The sequence below is a fragment of the Lynx canadensis genome, chromosome A3 (assembly GCF_007474595.2).
Source record: "Lynx canadensis isolate LIC74 chromosome A3, mLynCan4.pri.v2, whole genome shotgun sequence".
In the NCBI taxonomy this organism is placed as follows: Eukaryota; Metazoa; Chordata; class Mammalia; order Carnivora; family Felidae; genus Lynx; species Lynx canadensis.
In genome coordinates, this window is record NC_044305.1 from 66,362,305 (window position 1) to 66,381,399 (window position 19,095).

General features: G+C 40.4%; 1 protein-coding gene across 1 annotated transcript in view; it reads left to right on the forward strand.

Moving 5' to 3' along the window:
* The first annotated feature begins 354 nt into the window (after positions 1–354).
* The window catches only part of MSH2 (mutS homolog 2), an 82,696-nt gene continuing 63,955 nt past the window's right edge, over positions 355–19,095 (forward strand). Inside the window, exons 1-4 of the mRNA XM_030310559.1 lie at positions 355–626; positions 11,753–11,907; positions 15,526–15,804; positions 16,781–16,927. Of these exons, the coding sequence (XP_030166419.1) occupies positions 416–626; positions 11,753–11,907; positions 15,526–15,804; positions 16,781–16,927 (792 nt within the window). The 5' untranslated portion in view covers positions 355–415. The remainder of the gene's footprint in view (positions 627–11,752; positions 11,908–15,525; positions 15,805–16,780; positions 16,928–19,095) is intronic.

Here is a 19,095-nt window from a genome sequence, read left to right on the forward strand (position 1 = left end):
TTCTTTCTGATCTCACTCATACTTCCGGGTTAATAATAAACTCAAGAGAGCCAAAACGTCCCACCCGGCCGCCTTCCCTAGTTATCTATCCACCTGGATTCCTTTCGGATGCAGCAGAAAAAGTCTCGAGGACCTAAAATCTTTTAACGATGGCTGTCTGCCAGGGTCGGCGCGCGACCTAGGCTCAAGCATGCGCAGTAGACAGTTACCAGCGTGCGCGGGAAGCTGGACCGCGTCCGTTTGTGATTGGCTGCCGCGGCGGACTCCCACCCACCGAAATGCAGCGCTCGGTGCTGATTGGGTGACTCCGCAGAGGCCGGACGTCGCACGGGAGGGAGGGAAGGGAGGCGGGAAACAGCTTAGCGAGTGCGGGGTCGCGCAGTTTTTTTCTGGCAGGCGGTGGAGCAGTTCTGAAATGGCGGTGCTGCCGAAGGAGACGCTGCAGCTGGAGAGCGCGGCCGAGATCGGCTTCGTGCGCTTCTTCCAGACCATGCCGGAGAAGCCGACCACCACGGTGCGCCTCTTCGACCGGGGCGACTTCTACACGGCGCACCACGAGGACGCGCTGCTGGCCGCCCGAGAAGTGTTCAAGACCCAGGGGGTGGTCAAGTACATAGGGCCGCCAGGTGAGGGCGGGGACGGCGCGGGCTTGGGGGACCCCGCGGAGGGGGCTCCTCTCAGGCAATGGGCGGCGTGCGACTCTTGGGCGAGGAGGCACGGGGGCGGAGACGTCGGTGCCTCCCCGGGATGGCGCTTTCTGCGGCCGCTGCCTGGCCAAGTGGGGCGCCACTCGCCCCTGCCCTGCCTCCGTCCTGAGTCTGTCCCTCTGCAGCGGCCCTAGACCTGAACTAACAACGGACACAGGGAGAACGGACACGGAGAGAGCGTCCCGCCTGCCAGGCGTTGGGCGAGGCGTTTTAATACATTGTTCTTTCTTGATCCCCTGCAGTCGCGTGGGTGTCTGCCCGCCGCCCCGCCTTGGCCCTGTGGATCTTCTCGCAACTCCCGACCAGGAGTGAGATTTAAAATAGAAGGTGGTCTGGGAAACCGTTTTATGTCACCAGTGTGATTTTGCCCACACGCAGTGCAGGGATCTGGAATGGGTTACTGTTGATGGGCAGTAACTGTTGCCAAGTGGTCAGAACCTCGCTTCGAGCCAGATTGCCTGGATTCAAGTCGCGATCCTCCACTTAATAGCTGTGTGACCTTGGGCTAGTTACGTAGGTCGGTGCCTCAGTTCGTCACTCCATGTCCTCTGTAATCCCAGCCCCATCTCTCCAGCATCATCTCTCCCTCTAAGGCTACATACAAACTTCTCACCCTATGTGAGCTATATGTTCTAGATGTTGTGTGTTGATCTTTGCTGCCTGGCTCCATTCTGATGATGGAAAAGAGCATTCTGGCAGGAGTGAGGAGTCGTAGCTTCTAGTGCTACTTTTGTCACATGCAGATGGGATGTTATTGACAAAAAGGATGTTTTATTCCTTAGATAAAAATTTGTTGAGTGCTGCTGTATCACGCAGGGTTATGGGCACTGGGAAAGACGGTATCCCTGCCTTCATAGAGATCTTTCTGGTGGAGAGCAAGGCAGAAATAATTCACTGAGAAAAATTGTGGAGGTGTGCTCCGTAGCAAGTTGAAGAGACAAAGAGGCAGGAATGCCAAAGATTGGAGACCTCAGAAGCACTGCATGAGAAGCTGAATTTCACTTGAGTCTTGAAGGACCGGGTGTTTGCAGCGGAGAGGATCTGAAAAGAAGCAGATTGCTGTTGCTAGAGCAGAAAACCCTGAGGAGGGTGGCTCAGGTGGATGGGATCAGATGATGAAAGGCTCTTTATGTTGTACTGAGTTGTTGGAATTTTATGCTGTAGGTCCCTGAGAAGTTGGATGACTTAAGTAAAAGGTGAAGTGATATGTTGGATCATTTGGCTGTAGGGTGGGGGTTGTTAGAAGGGGCAAGAGTAGAGGTGTTGGGATCAATGAAGACCAGCCAGAGATCATTATGGATGGCTTCATAGTTAACGATGGTCTAAGTTGCTTTCCAGTTTTAAAGTTTTTCCAGGCTAGTGCACTTAACTCTCTTATTTTTGTATTATGCAGTGTAGAATAGTTTAAGCATTTAAAATGATGTAAAAAGTTCTAAACATACTTGTATGTTTGTGTACATTGAATCACTGATTTTTCTTAAATTTTTTTTTTTCAACGTTTTTTATTTATTTTGGGACAGAGAGAGACAGAGCATGAACGGGGAGGGGCAGAGAGAAGGGGAGACACAGAATCGGAAACAGGCTCCAGGCTCCGAGCCATCAGCCCAGAGCCTGACGCGGGGCTCGAACTCACGGACCGCGAGATCGCGACCTGGCTGAAGTTGGACGCTCAACCAACTGCGCCACCCAGGCGCCCCGAATCACTGATTTTTCTATGCACCTGTTAATGATTTTAATAGTTTTTCTATTTTAGATTATGAAAGGAATAATGGATATTAAGCATTATACCCATTTATTGGGAAGGAAGTTTAGTATAAATATCCAGGAATCTTTTATACTGGAGTGTAGGCTTTTAAAAAACAAAAATTTTCCTTTTATTGCTCTTGAAGGTTGAAATGTTTTTACTGGGCACATTTCTAAGAATAGAGTAACCTAGACTGTCACCTCCTCTTAGTCATGCTGAAAATGGCATTAAGGGTGAATTTAACTTGGGGCCCCTGGGTGGCTCCGTTTGGTTAAGTGTCTGACTCTTGGTTTCTGCTCAAGTCATGATCCCATGCCATGGGTTTTTGGGATTGAGCCCCGCATCTGGTTCTGCACTGACAGCATGGAGCCTGCTTGGGATTCTCTCCCTCCTTCTCTCTGACCTCTCCTGATTGTGTGCGTGTGCATGGTCTCTCTCTAAATAAATAAACTTTAAAAACAGGTGAATTTAACTTTTCAGAGATTAGCAAGTAAATGGGTTATTCCTAAGGATCTAGTTCTTATGTTAGACATTTATGCCAAATACACATTTTAGGTAAATGATTGTCCTAATATATGTTTGTGTAGGATAATAGTTACAAAAAGATCAATCATTTGTTACTAGAAATCGGCTGAAATAACTGGAAGAGGGAGGGACTCAAAAGCAAAAATGTACTGTAGATCTTCAAAGCTGATGTCTTGCAGTTTTCACTATGCAGGATGCAGTGTAACTGAAGATCTTTTTAAATAATGTTTTATTTATTATTAAAAAATTTTTTTTGAAGTTTATTTATTTTGAGACCCAGAGAGCCAGTGGGGGAGAGGCAGAGAGAATCCCAAGCACACTCCATACTGTCAGCCCAGAGCCCAAAATGGGGCTCGGACTCATGAACTGTGAGATCATGACCTGAGCCTAAACCAAGAGTCAGATGATTAACTGACTGAGCCACCCAGATGCCCCTTGATTTTTTTTTTTTTAAGTTTATTTATTTATTTTGAGAGAGAGAGAGAGCATGCATGTAAGCAAGGGAGGGGCAGAGAGAGGAGAGAGAATACCAAGCAGGCTCTGCACTGCCAGCACAGAGCCTGATGTGGGGCTCGAACTCATGAACTGTGAGATCATGACCTGAGCCAAAATCAAGAGTCAGATGCTTAATTGACTGAGCCACGTAGGCCTCCCAATAATGTGTCATCGTTGGTGTAAGGCTGCCAATACTTGTTTCTTGGGAGGAATTTTCCTTCAGTTTAATACTATGCATAATGTTAAAGGGTTAAAAAAACCTTTTTCTTTGTTTCTCTGTTCCACCTGGAAACCTGATCAAGTTAAGGTTAGTTATGTTTCTAGGCATCATTGCTTATTGCAGAACTATAAGGCATGATGAGGACCACGTGTACTTGCACTCTACAAATCTTGGACGCTGTGACCTTTTCCCATATTATTGAGCAGTTGAACTTGTTTCTGACTAGAGAAAATAGAAATCCTTAGACGAGAAGTCCCTCAATTTCCTGCCCTTAAACCTATACTTTAGGTAAAACAGATTTGTTGAGATATTATTAATATACAATATGATTTACACACTTAAAGTAAACGGTTCAGATTGTTTTTATTTTTACAAATCCGTGGTTTTTGTAATAAACCATTACACATGGCACATTTTATTTATTTATATTTACTTTCTAGAGTAATGTATGTACCCAACATGGGACTCGAACTCAAGACCCTGAAATCAAGAGTCGTCTGCTCTACTGACTGAGCCAGCCAGGTGCTTCCATAGTAAATTTTAAAACATTTTTTGGGGGCGCCTGGGTGGCTCGGTCGGTTAAGCGTCCGATTTCGGCTAAGGTCATGATCTCACGGTCCATGAGTTCGAGCCCCGTGTCGGGCTCTGTGCTGACAGCTCAGAGCCTGGAGCCTGTTTCAGATTCTGTGTCTCCCTCTCTCTCTGCCCCTCCCCTGTTCATGCTCTGTCTCTCTCTGTCTCAAAAATAAAAACGTTAAAAAAAAATAAATAAAAATAAATTAAAAAAAAATAAAACATTTTTTGTCAGCCCCCAAAATAAACCTGTACCTATTAGCAGTCACTCCCCACCCCTTCCACCCTCTCCTGTTCTCCCAAACCTAGGCAACCACTAACCTGCATTCTCTCTAGATTCGCTTATTCTGCACATTTCATAAAAATGGAACCATAAAATATGTAGTCTTTCATGACTGGCTTCTTTCCCTTAGAAATATTTTCAAGATTCATCACTGCTATTAGTACTTCATTTCTTTTTATTGCCAAATAATAATCCATTGTATGGATATACTGTATCTTGTTTTTATCCATTTGCTAGTTCACAGACATTTGGGTTATTTCCTGAACCTATACTTTTTAAAAAATTTTATTCATTTTTGAGAGAGTGAGCACACATGAGTGGGTTAGGTGCAGAGAGAGGGAGACAGAGAATCCTACTGACAGTGCAGAGCCCAATGTCGGGCTCGGACCCACAAACCACAAGATCATGACCTGAACCTAAATCAAGAGTTGGATGCTTAAGCTACTGAGCCACCCAGGCATCCCTTGAACCTATACTTTTTAATGTCATCTGTACCTTCTTTCCTTCCCTGTTGTGTCAGTGAGGAGGTGGCCTTTTGCTATGGTCTGGATCCCATCCCCACTTCTCAGATGTGGCTTTCTGTTGATCCTTTCTTCTGTCTGGTTCATTCTATTAGCATTTAGACTTAGTTGCATCTTCTTAGCTACTTTTAATTTTCAACATCTAGTGATAACATTATTGTAATAAAGCCCTGTGAGATGGGTTAGTACCTAGCTCCCAATTTGTAGATTAGGAATCTGAATCACTGAAAAAGAAAATTACTTAGCCTTTTGCCTCTTTTGTTGTCAGATCTCAGCTTAGAAAGCGTCTCCTTTTGGAAGTCTTTTTTGATTCCCACGTTAAGATGGTCTGGTTAGCTGTGCCTCTTAGGTGTTCCCTGACCTGAGGCTTTCTTCCTACCGTAGACACGACATGTATTCTACCATATTGCCCATCTATCCCAGTAGACTGAAAGCTCCTAGAGGGCAGGAACTGTGTTTTAACCAGTGTCTTCCTCTGAACCCCAGCACCTGGCACAGTGCCCACGTGTAGCAGACACAATGGTAATTGTCAGCTGAATGAGGTTGGGGGCTCCAAATTATTCCTGAAGAGAAGAATCTTGTATGAACATGAGGCTGTTCCTTCTGTATCCCAGGTGGAGGCTGGGTAGCTTTCTGTCCCTTATTTCATGCAAGGAGGTCAGTTTTACCTCCCATCTGATTAGTTGTGTTTATTTTATTTTTTTACAATGTTTATTTGTTTATTTTGAGAGAGAGAAAGCAAAAGCGTGAGCAGGGGAGGAGCAGAGAGAGAGAGGGAGACACAGAATCCGAAGCAGGCATCAGGCTCTGAGCTGTCAGCACAGAGCCTGACGCGGGATTCAAACTCACGAACTAGGAGATCATGACCTGAGCTGAAGTCAGATGTTTAACCGAGTGAGCCACCCATGCACCCCAAGTAGCTGTATTTTAGATGCCTGTCAGTAAATAAGACTTAAAATGCACTGCCACCCAGTATGTCACAAAAACTCCTTTGAGAGAAATAGTATCTTTGTAGGATAACCTTGGCAGTTGGGCAGCCCTTCTGTACCTTAGCAATGGAGGTAGAGGAGGCCGTGGGGGGAGGGGAATTACCTCATTTGTCTCTTCACCCCACCCACTCTTAAGAAATTACCACTGTTGTGAACCTGTGTTCTGTTGAATTTGTCGGTTGAAAGACTTGACCGGATTCCTTCTACCCAGAGCCAAGTAGATAACATTGATGTGCAAAGTAGTTGAATGTAATAGGGAGTGGTGGGGCTTGTGGATCTGAGAGTGCTTGTTCATCTGGTGATAGCATTCAATTTCAGATGCTTTAAAAACCCTGTACTGGCCAGACAGTTCTGCTGACACATCGTACTGGGTTGATGATTTAAGAGCTGTTTCAGAATTTTGCCAGACTGATGATTTTTTTTCCCCTCTCTTAGAATTGTTTTTGCTGAGTTACACTTCACATTTTGCCTTCTAAAATGTAAAGGAAGATTTGAAAAGCAGTATTTTTTGAATTCATTGTATTTATTGGAAGTTGCTGATAATCTTCACAGTGGTGTTTATAAGTGTCTTTGGGAGAAATTCCTCTGTGATTTTTGTGTCAGTGCTTTCCTTGAGCAAAATTTTTTTCCTTATTTTAATGATGTTTCATCATGAATAATATTACTCATGTGGAATTCAACTGGATGGGTTGGTAGGGTGACCAATCATTCTAGTTTTCTTGGGATTGAGAGGGCTCCTGGAACATGGGACTTTTAGTATTAAAAATGAGAGGGGGGGCACCTGGGTGGCTCAGTCAGTTGAGGGTCTGGCTCTTGATTTTGGCTAGGCTCATTGTCTTCTGGTTGGTGGGATTGAGCCCCATGGTTGGGCTCTGTTGATAGCATGGAGCCTGCTTGGGATTCTCTCTCTCTCTCTCTCTCTCTCTCTCTCTCTCTCTGCCCTCCCCCCACTCATTCTCTCTCTCTCAAAATAAACAAACTTAAAAAAAAAAGAGAGGGGCGCCTGGGTGGCTCAGTCAGTTAAGTGTCCTTCAGCTTGTGTCATGATCTCACGGGTCTGTGAGTTCGAGCCCCACCTCGGGCTCTGTGCTGACAGCCTGGAGCCTGCTTCTGATTCTGTGTCTCCCTCTCTCTCTGCCCCTCCGCCACCTGCATTCTGTCTCTCTCTGTCTCTCAAAAACGAATAAATGTTAAAAAGAAAATTAAAAAAACAAAACACCAGAGAGTTTTGGGCAAAGTGGAATGAGTGCTAGGCAAAACCAGGAAATAATTTAAATGGGACCTACTATTCCACTCAGGTTCTCATCGTGAGTGAGTGTTAGTTGGGAGATGTGAGTCTGTTGCAGGCTGGAGGACTTCGTTTTGGAGGATGCCTCTGAGAAGTGTGAGTACAGGCATTGTTGAATGGGAGTATAGAGTAAACATAATTTTCATGCAACTTGCTTTCTAAATGCAAGCTAGAGAAACAGCAATCTATTCAAGTCTAAGAAAAATGTGACTGAGTTGAAGACTGGTGGCCTAAATAGTGTTTTGCTGTATGTTTGAACTGATTGCCTGTATTTTAAACATTGGGACATTTCATGAAAAAAAATCATATTTTGAGCTGCTTTTGAAAAGTCTGCCCAGTTGAAAACTCTGGGTGTGAATATCCCCGCAGCAAAGCAGTGGGTTTGGAGCTGAGTGGCTGCTCTCTGATGTGTTCCAGATTCCTCCTTTACTCTCATGTGCTTTCCTTGTTTTGTCACTGTTCCCACCACTCTATATGATCTCTTTTGAAGCCACTTGTCATGTCAGCTCTGTTGTTCTCTTCCTTTGGCTTCCTTTGCTCATTTGATACCTGGCCTGGTCCCTGTAAATACTTGTTTGTCAGTCCTGGATGAGATCACGAGGAATGTTCTAGGGAAGAACCTTAGGCAAGATTTGAGCCCTTTTTGAGGGTGGCAGACAGTGGGGATTCTTATACTAATAACTTATAACTAATACTAGTACTTACAACTAATGAAGAAATGTTGGGAATATTAGCTGTGTTTAGGTGTACAAAACAGTTGAATTATGTCATTTAATCTTCATGCTTATTTGTATTTGATATTTATACTTGACATGATCTATTATTTAAAAGAAATTTTAAAAAATGTTTATTTATTTTTGATAGAGACAGAGTGTGAGCTGGGGAGGGACAGAGAGAGAGAGAGGGAGACACAGAAACCTGAAGCAGGCTTCAGGCTCTGAGCTGTCAGCACAGAGCCCAACATGGGGCTTGAACCCAGGAACTGTGAGATCATGACCTGAGCAGAAGTCGGATGCTTAACTGACTGAGCCACCCATGCATCCCTATTATTTTTTAAAAATACTTCTTTTTAAGAGAGAGAGGGAGGGAGAGACAGCACAAGTTGGGGGGGGCAGGGGGGGGTACAGAAGATCTGAAGTGGGCTCTGCTAAGAACTGAGTGCTAGATGCAGGGGTCGAACTCATGAACCGTGAGATCATGACCTGAACCTAAATTAAGAGTTGGATGCTCAACTGACTGAGCCACCCAGGCATCCCTATTCTGAATTACTTTTTAGTTTTTATTTGAGAGAGAGAGAGAGAGAGAGAGAGAGAGCAGGGGAGGGAGCAAAGGGAGAGGGAGAGAATTTTAAGCAGGCTCCATTTTAAGCAGTGTGGAGCTTAATGCAGGGTTTGATCCCAGGCCTCTGGGATATTGACCTGAGCTGGAATCAAGAATCGGATGCTCAACTGACTAAGCCACCCAGGGGGCCCCTTAAATACTTTTAAGTGGTATTATCACTGGTATTACCTGTTATTATAAGAAAATTGAATTTTTATTCAATTTGATGGTGTGAGTGATTTTATTAATTTTGTAAGAAATTGACAATTGCAAATCAAAACTAAGGTGGGACACTTTTCTAGTAAGAGTTCTTAACCTTGGCACTATTGGTATTTTGGACTGAGTAATTATTGTTGTGAGGGGCTATCCTGTGCATGTTAAAATTTTTTAAAAAATATTTTTATTTTTGAGAGAGAGACCGAGTGTGAACAGGGGAGGGGCAGAGAGAGAGAGAGGGAGACACAGAACCCGAAGCAGGCTCCAGGCTCTTATCTGTCGGTGCAGATCATGGGAGATCATGACCTGAGCTGAGGTTGGATGCCTAACCAACTGAGCCACCCAGGTGCCCCTGTATCCTGTGCAAGTTTAACAGCACCCCTGCCTTACCCATGCGATTCCATTAGTACTCTGCTGTCCTCCCTCCCTCAGTTGACAACCCAAATGTCCCCAAGCTTTGGCAAATGTCTGCTAGAGAAGCAAGATTATTCCTAGCTCAGAACCAGTAATCTGAGCTGAAGACCAGAAAGTTTGAAAACTCTGTGTTGCTTGGATAGGGGAAATAAAGGCACTCATACTTTATGGATGATAGTGTTAATTTACACAGCCAACCAGAGGGAATAGTCTGGCAATATTTATCAAAATCACTGTATTCTTTGATAAAATCCAGTTTTGGGGCTTTACCTTACAGATGTACTCATATTGGAGAGTGAAGCATGTACAAGATTATTCATACAGCATTGTAATAGAGACTGGAAACAACCTATATGTTCATCAGTAAGAGACTAAATTATAGTACATCCTCAGAGTCAATGGAATGTTTGTAGCTATAAACAGAAAGAAGCGGATTATGTAGTGATGGAACAATCTCCAAAATATATTAGGTTAAAAAAAAAGGCCAAGATACAGAGCACTGTTTGTAGTTTGCAACCATTGATGTAAGAGAGGAACAAAGTAATGTTTGTGTGTGCATGGCCTGTGTTTGGAAATATATTAAAAAAAATTTAATGTTTATTTTTGAGAGAGACAGTGTGAACGGGGAGGCACAGAGAGAGGGAGACACAGAATCTGAAGCAGGCTCTAGGCTCTGAGCTGTCAGCACAGAGCCTGACACGGGGCTCAAACCCACAAACCATGAGATCATGACCTGAGCTGAAACTGGATTTTTTTTTTTTTTTTTTTTTAATTTTGAGACTCTCTTCATATTTTTTTTTTTTTTTACGTTTTTTTATTTTTGAGAGAGGGAGAGAGACAGAGCATGAGTGGGGGAGGGACAGAGAAAGAGGGAGACACAGAATCGGAAGCAGGCTCCAGGCTCTGAGCGCTCAGCTCAGAGCCCGACGCGGGGCTTGAACTCACAGACTGTGAGATCATGACCTGAGCCGAAGTCGGATGCTTAACCGACGGAGCCACCCAGGTGCCCCTGAAACTGGACTCTTAACCCACTGAGTCACCCAGGCACACTGGAAATATATTTTATAAACTGATGGTACTTGGCTGAACTCTATGTGTAGGGGATCAGTGTGAAAGGGAAGTCTCCTTTTTGCTGTACTTTTTTTTCCTTTTTTAAAAATTTAAACCAAGTTAGTTAAAATAGTGTAATAATGATTTCAGGAATAGAATTTAGTAATTCATCACTTAGTCTAACACTCAGTGCTCATCCCAGGTGCCCTCCTTAATGCCCATTTAGCCCATCCCCTCACCCAACACCCCTCAAGCAACCCTCAGTTCTCTGTATTTAAGAGTCTGTTATGGTTTGTCTCCCTCTCTGTTTTTTATATTATTTTTGCCTCCCTTTGCTTATGTTCATCCGTTTTGTATCTTAAATTCCACACATTAGTGAAATCATGATTTTTGTCTTTCTCTGACTGGCTTATTTCACTTAGCAAAACTCTACTTCCATCCACATTGTTGCCAATGTCAAGATTTCCTACTTTTTGATTGCCGAGTAATACTCCATTGTGTACGTATACCACGTTATCTTTGTCCATTCATCAGTTGATGGACATTTGGGCCCTTTTCCATACTTAGGCTGTTGTCGATAGTGCTGCTATAAACATTGGGGGTGTGTGTGCCCCTTTGAATTAGCATTCCTGTATCCTTTGGGTAAATACCTAGTAGTGCAGTTGTTGGGTCAAAGAGTAGTTCTATTCTTAATTTTTTGAGGAACCACCATACTGTTTTCCAGAATGACTGCACCAGTTTGCATTCCCACCTTGCTGTACTTTTTCGAACCTTTGAGTTTTGATCTGTGTTACCTAGAACATTATGCAATGAATAATGACTAATTTGTTTTTATGGACCTTTTCGGAAAAGTTTAATTTCATACAAATACGATATAGTTATAAGACTCTTTGTTTTTAATGTTTATTTATTTTGAGAGAAAGAGAGCTAGTGGGGGAGGGACACAGAAGGAGAATCCCAAGCATGCTCTGTACTATCAGCACACAGAGCACAACTCGGGGCTCAAACCCACAAACCACGAGACCACGATCTGAGCCCAAACCAAGAATTGGCTGCTCAACCAGCTGAGCCACCCAGGTGCCCCATGTAATTATAGAACTCTATTCAGACCTCTGAGAAACTAATTATAAGAAAGGATAAGTAAGTTTATCTATATATGTATTTACTTATTCTTTTATCTTTCTTAATTTTTTATTTTGATGTGTAGGTTCCATGAAAGCAGAAGAGCCATATCTGTTCATTTTGTACCCTTCAACTACCAAAGTCCTTCAGATATGTAATAAGGGCTTGATAAACAGTTTATTGAAGAAATGAATTACTGAGAGAAGAATGTGGCTTGGGGGAACCATTGTGTTACTACTTTAAATCCTTAAATCTGTAACATGTATTTTTAATATTTTTCTTTAGGAACAAAGACTCTGGAGAGTGTTGTGCTTAGTAAAATGAATTTTGAGTCTTTTGTAAAAGATCTTCTTCTAGTTCGTCAATATAGAGTTGAAGTTTATAAGAATAGAGCTGGAAATAAGGCCTCGAAAGAGAATGATTGGTATTTGGCATTTAAGGTAATTATCTTCCTTTTTAATTTGGTTATTTTTAAGAGTAGAAAAAATAAAGATGTGAGGGAATTCTGTGTGCTTTAATATTTTAACCAGGTTGTGGTAATAAAATATTTGAGAAACTAATATTCTTTAGCATATGGTTTTTAAAATCACAGTTTAATAGCAACTTTGAAATTCACTAAATCGTTATTATGAGTATGAATACTCTGAGCTTTGTCAGTATTCCTGAAACCTAAATAATAAAATAGATTTTACATAAAGTTGAGTGCCAGCATTGGACAGATTTGATTTTACTGTTTTTAAAGTAATAACGTCCAGATTTACTGTATCCCATAGATCTCCTACACATCTGTAACATGTTTGTATCTTTGTATGTGCCTTTCTCTTCCATTAAGTTTATAATTTTTGTAAGTCAGGGACTTTGTTTAATGATGATCATTTCTTGGTGTCCCTGGAAAGGCTTATTTCTTTTTTTTTTTTTTTTTCCTGGAAAGGACTATTGACATGCATGCTTCTGTGCCTTCATGGAGACAGCACTATTTTATTTTATATAATGACTGTCTTCATTGCCATTCTGTAAGGTCCTGTTTTTGGTTGTTCAACTGCAGGTTCTGTAACCTGCAGAGTAGGTTCTCAATAAATACTGCAACAAATGAATGGTTAAAATGTTGGGGAGTTACAATTTATTCTTGAAAGGGAATAAATGTGTGGTAAGGGAGACAGTGCTTTGGGCTTATAGTCAGCATATTTCATTTCTTTTCTCCTCTGCCCTTCTGGGTGTCCTTGGTGTATTTCCCAACCATCTCCTGTATCTGTTTCTCCATAAACAGTAAAATTAGAAGGTTTTTAATGATGTTTTCCAACTTGAAAGTCCTGTGAGTTTTTTCTTGTGAGGTTTAATAGAATATCTAAACATCTGATCTTGGTACTACCTCAAATATAACATTCAGTCTATGCTCCATACTGTGTCCTCCTTCCCCCATCTGCCTTTGTAAGTATGTCTGTATTTACTGAAGATTATATCTGGGAGAATTTAGCATTCTACATTATGGAGTTTTCTGGGAATTTTCATTGGTGTTTTACTGAGAAAAGTAGGGCTTTTACTAAGAGTTTTAGTCTGTGTCTTGAAAGATTTTAGTAGAAAATTGAGGTACTACAAAGTGATGTTTTTTCATTTTTCACAGAACTCAATTAGTAATAACACCAAAATGTAGAATACTAAATTTAAGAGGTTACCATGATTATCATCCCATCATACCTCACTCCTCTGTGTCCTGTCAGAATCCTTCAAGATGAATTCACTTTAACTCCTACCTTTTAAGTCGGGGAGATTTTTTCAAATATATGTCTATCAGGTTAAAAAGGTGGTATCTTAATCCTGACATTTTAAGAAGTTCAGATCTAAAGCTGCAAAAACTGATTTATCATGACATTTTTTAGCTTTAAAAAAATTTTTTTTAAATGTTTTTATTTATTTTTGAGACAGAGAGTGACAGAGCATGAGCAGGGGAGGGGCAGAGAGAGGGAGACACAGAATCTGAAGCAGGCTCCAGGCTCTGAGCTGTCAGCACAGAGCTCGACGCAGGGCTCGAACCTACGGATTGTGAGATCATGACCTGAGCTGAGGTCGGACCCCTAACCGACTGAACCACTCAGTTGCCCCAGACATTTTTTAGCTTTTTGATTCTATTGTAAATATTAGTGATATTTAAAGTAGTTGGTCTCTTATGATTGATTTCTTTCCCATGTTCTCAATGGTATGTACAGAGTGGGAAAGGATCTTGGATACAATCTAGTTCACAGATTAACAGTCTTATGTTGAAGGACCCTTAAGAACCCAATTTTATTAGCTACTATTCCCTTTTGAAAGTTTAAAGGTGTGCTTTGTAACCTGTATGTGCAAATCTGAAAAATGTATGTAAAAACATATTTTTTTTTTGCAAATGTTTTGCAAATTTTTTTTTTGCAAATGTTTACATTTGCAATTGAATCAGTGCTTTTAAAATTTGAATGCAAGATAACACTGTTTTTCCATTTCATTTTTAAAAAAATTAAACATTTTATTTTAAAGTAATCTCTACACCCAATATGGGGCTCAAACCACAACCCCAAGATCAAGAATCACATGCTCTACCCACTGAGCTAGCCAGGCACCCAGCCCTCCATTTCATTTTTTTTAATTGATTTTTTTTTATTTTAGAGAGTGAGGGAGAGAGAGTACTAGCAGGGGAGGGGGCAGAGATAGAGAGAGAAAGAATCCCAAGCAGTCTCCACACTCAGCATGGCTCCCGATATGGGGCTTGATCTTGACCTTGTGATCATGACCTAAGCCAAAATCAAGAGTCAAATGTTCAACCGACTGAGCCACCCAGGCATCCCCTTCCTTTTCATTTTTGATCCAGATTTTAATCAACAATCCATAGTTACAGGATATTTAGAGTCATTTTATGGAAAAATCAATGATTATCATGATTATGATGCTAAAGTCCTTCAAGAACTGTTGGGGAATCTGAGTGGCTCAGTTGGTTAAGTGTCCGGCTTCAGCTCAGGTCCTGATCTCATGGTTCGTGACTTTGAGCCCCACATCAGTCTCTGTGCTGACAGCTCAGAGCGTGGAGCCTGCTTCAGATCCTGTGTCTCCCTTTCTCTCTGCCCCTCTTCTGCTCGTGCTCTCTCTCAAAAATGAATAAATGTTAAAAAAAAAAAAAAAAAAAGAACTATTGAACTATTGACGGCTATTGGTTGCTTAAGTTTGGTTGTCACCGTGGTCATTGGACTCTTGGTGACTCTCCTGTTTAATACTGTGGGTGGTCAGTTGTCTCAGAAAATGCCTCATGTTAACGGCTTCCTATCAGCTTCTGATCAGGTTGAAATATGTAGTGTCACCCACTGACTTGACACAAAAGTGAAGAAACTTGACCCTTTAGTTGACTTGTGCAGTCTTACAGAGAGATTTCTAATCTTTTTGAAATATTGAAAATAGGCCAAGGATCCTTTATTTTGAAATGACTGATGTAGAACAGTCTCTACAATTTACAGATAAATATATTGATAGAGAATTAACTTTCCAAGGTCAGTATTTGTAGCTAATAATACTGCTCTCCTATGTGGTATAGCTAGTCAGAGAAAATACAATGTGCAACCAATAGGTAGGCATTTTGGCAGGATGTAGAAATTTAAGCTTACAATTGACAGGATTATCAATTTGGATATCTTAATTATTGTGTGTGTATAAATCCAGCTGCCAAATTTCAAGTAGGCTTCATACCTGGTGCAGAGCCCAATGTGGGGCTTGAACTCAAAACCCTGAGCTTAAGACCTGAGCAGAGATTAAGAGTTGGATGCCTAACTGACTGAATGACTTAGGCGTCCCTCCAGCTGTCAAATTTCAAACTGAAAATCTTTTTTGCCCAAGTGTCCTGAAAATAATTGGAAAACTAGGGAGGATACTTTATAGAAAATAAGGTAATAGTAATTGGAATATATTGTTATAAGCAATTTTTTTTCCAACAGTAATTGGAATATATTGTTAGGAACAATTTTTTTGGGTAACTCTTGTTTGCTATGAAATTTTTTAAGTGCATTCAACAATTCTTCAAATTTTTGTTTATTTTTGTTAAGGCTTCTCCAGGTAATCTTTCTCAGTTTGAAGACATTCTCTTTGGTAACAACGATATGTCAGCTTCCATTGGTGTTGTGGGTGTTAAAATATCTACAGTTGATGGCCAAAGACAGGTCGGTGTTGGGTATGTTGACTCCATACAGAGGAAGCTAGGACTTTGTGAGTTCCCTGATAACGATCAGTTCTCCAATCTGGAGGCTCTCCTAATTCAGATTGGACCAAAGGAATGTGTTTTACCAGGAGGAGAGACTGCTGGAGACATGGGAAAGCTGAGGCAGGTAAGGGAATCAAGTCTAGTGATGGAGAACCTAAGCCTAGGAAAGGTTCTAATTAACATGCTATTTTATTTAAGAAAAAAAATAATTTAAAAGTCAAATATTTTTGTATTTAATTACAGTAATGTTTTATATTGAGGATTATCTTGATGTTTATCTTTCACAGAAACTTTGTATATTTAAGAGGATTGTAGAACAAGTTGTTTCTTGTTTTACTTCAGATCCTTCCTTCCTCCCTCCCTCCCTCCCTCCCTCCCTCCCTCCCTCCCTCCCTCCCTCCTTTCCTCCCTCCCTGAAAGAGTAACAGAATGCCATCTTGAAGGGATCACAGCTGATGAAAGGAATGCTTTCACAGTTGTGAGGGGAGGTGATTGAGGTCCACTTAAAAAAAACCAATTTATTACTGTATTTAGCATGGATTTATCAAATAAATAAGATGCAGATCTTCAGTTTAAGATAGTTTAAGTGGGACCTTTAGCCTCTTATTTCATTGAGTCTTTTTAGAAAATTCTGATTATACTGTTTGATTATACTGTTTGTGTAAGTATATGATTTATTTAGGTATTTAAGGGATATTGTATCCTTGAAGGATTCTTTTCTTTTTGTGGGCTTCAGATACCATAAGAACTGCTTGGGAAATAGGAAATATATAATGGGCATTGTTAGCATGGATAGTATCTAAACAACTTTCCACAAGTATTATTCTGTTAAGAGGTTTTTACTATTGGGACTATTTTTGGGGTGGGGGTGCTATTTTTAAAAACCTTTATATGAACATACTTTTAAATTACATGACAACTTAGTTTATAGATTTTAAAAATATGTGTTAGTATGTATGTCTTCCCAGTGTCTTGCACATTGTATAGAAACTTAATGTGGGTCAATAATTTAAGTTGTTCTTACTGTACTTGTCAGTGATAGATTTTTTCTCATTTCTTTATTTTCCTCAAAGTAATTTAAATTATTTTTTGTAAAATAGGTTATTCAGAGAGGAGGAATTCTGATCACAGAAAGAAAAAGAGGTGACTTTTTTACAAAAGATATTTATCAGGACCTCAACCGGTTGTTGAAAGGCAAAAAGGGAGAGCAGATGAATAGTGCTGTCTTGCCAGAAATGGAGAATCAGGTATGTGGATTATAATGTGAATTTACTCTTAAATTGTAATCATGGCTTTTGGAAAGCTACTTCTTTCATATCTCTCCAAAGTGTAAACTGTGAATCACTGATACAAATTAAGCTTATTTTTACTGTGATTAAACTTTTGAAAAACTTGAGGAAATGACTAGAAAAACTGAAACATAACCTTAAATAGAATTGCATTATATTTACATAACATATATCCTTGGAGCAAGAAAGAGTTTTATTGATTTCACAGGAAAGAGCCTGATTAATGTCACTTAAGTGGATGAGATAGCATAGTGGTTGTAGGGGGGAAAAAGACCTTTCAGAGCTTTATAATGTACAAGTTGTAGAGTCTTTAATAAATTACTTCATCTTTCTTTTTTTTAAAATTTTTTAAATGTTTATTCATTTTTGAGAGACAGAGACAGAACATAAGCAGGAGTGGGGCAGAGAGAGAGGGAGACACAGAATCAGAAGCAGGCTCCAGGCTCTGAGCTGTCAGCACAGAGCCTGACACATGGCTCAAACCCATGAACCATGAGATCATGACCTGAGCTGAAGCCTAATCAACTGAGCCACCCAGGGTCCTCAATTACTTTATCTTTCTGAGAGGCAGTTTCGTTATTTGTTAAATACATAATAGGTCTTAAAGGATTGTTGGGGAGATCAGGAATAAGAGTGAAAGTATATATATATATAGCACATAATGCATAATAAATACTACATTTAAACAGTTTGGCTAAAAAATCGGCAGATTATGTATGTGTAGTGGTAGAAATGAATATGGAAACAATGTAACTTTTATGGGATTTTCAGTGGTTGATGTGTTTCTTTGTTCAAATTTTCGAGGTGGGTGTGGCTTGAGATGTATTTTTATGGTAAAATATTGGAAGCTCTTGACAGGATATTTGTGGGTCATTGATAAGTAACATGGAAAAATTCTGTTGTATACTTAAAAAGACAGGACAAGCTGTTAAACTTAGAATTCCCAAAGTAGATTTCAAACTAGAATGAACTGGGACTGTTATGACTGTCATGATTTTGTGGTTATTGCTTATCATGTAATAGTTTAATTCCTATAAACTCCATAATTCTTTTACTTTTTGTGTGTGTAACATAATCAAAAGCCAGTATGTATGAGCAGTAATACTGGTATTAGAAACTTGCCTCTTGAAAATGTGAAGAAGCTTTTAGGGCTACAAAAAGTTTTTATTTGTGCTTCCTGATGACACTGCAGGAAGTGCAGTGCTGGAGTTTGTCAAGGACAGGTAGATGACTGTTTTCAGTTAGGGAAAGCAGGTACATTTCACAAGTCTAGTATCAAATATATTTTAATATGTAGGATTTGTCGTTGGGCTGTTGGTTTGATGTCCTGAACTACTTATGTTACAATAATAACAGATTATTTAAATTTTTTATTATTTAAATATACATGAAGGAAAGTGCATATATCCTAAGTGTATAACTGAATTTTCATGAATTGCAGATCCCCAGATAACCAGCACCCGTGAAGCAGAATAGAGTATCAGGACCTCAGACCTTTTTTAGGCTTCCTTTCAGTCATTACCCCGAGGGTAACCATCGTTCTTACCTCTGCTAGCATAGACTAGTTTGGCCTGTTTTTGTAGTTCACATTAGTGGAATCATATGGTTTATATTCTTTTGTGCCTGGTTTCTTTTGTTCAGTATTGTTTGTAAGTTTTACCCATATTGTCATGTGTTACGGTTGATTGTGCTTGTATCTTTGGTTGTGTAGTATTCCATAGGGGTGAACATGCCAAACTTCATTCATTTTACTCTTGATAGTCATTTGAGTCATTTCTACTTTTGGCTATTATAAGTAATACGATTCTAACAGTAAATTTTCACTTTCTAAAACTAATTTTTTAACCTTAAGAGATTTATTTAAACTTTGATTTTCTTCGTTTGGATTGAGAAGGAACACAAAGGGAAATGATAGTGTTCAGAATTTATTTTCATTTTGCCATTTGTTTTTTAAATACCTCTAGGATTTGTTTATATATGTTTTTATATATACTCTAGAGAGTGAGGGAGACAGAATCCAAAGCAGGCTCCAGGCTCTAAGCTGTCAGCACAGAGCCCGGTGCAGGGCTCAAATCCACAAACTGTGGGATCATAACCTGAGCCGAAGTTGGGACACTCAACCAGCT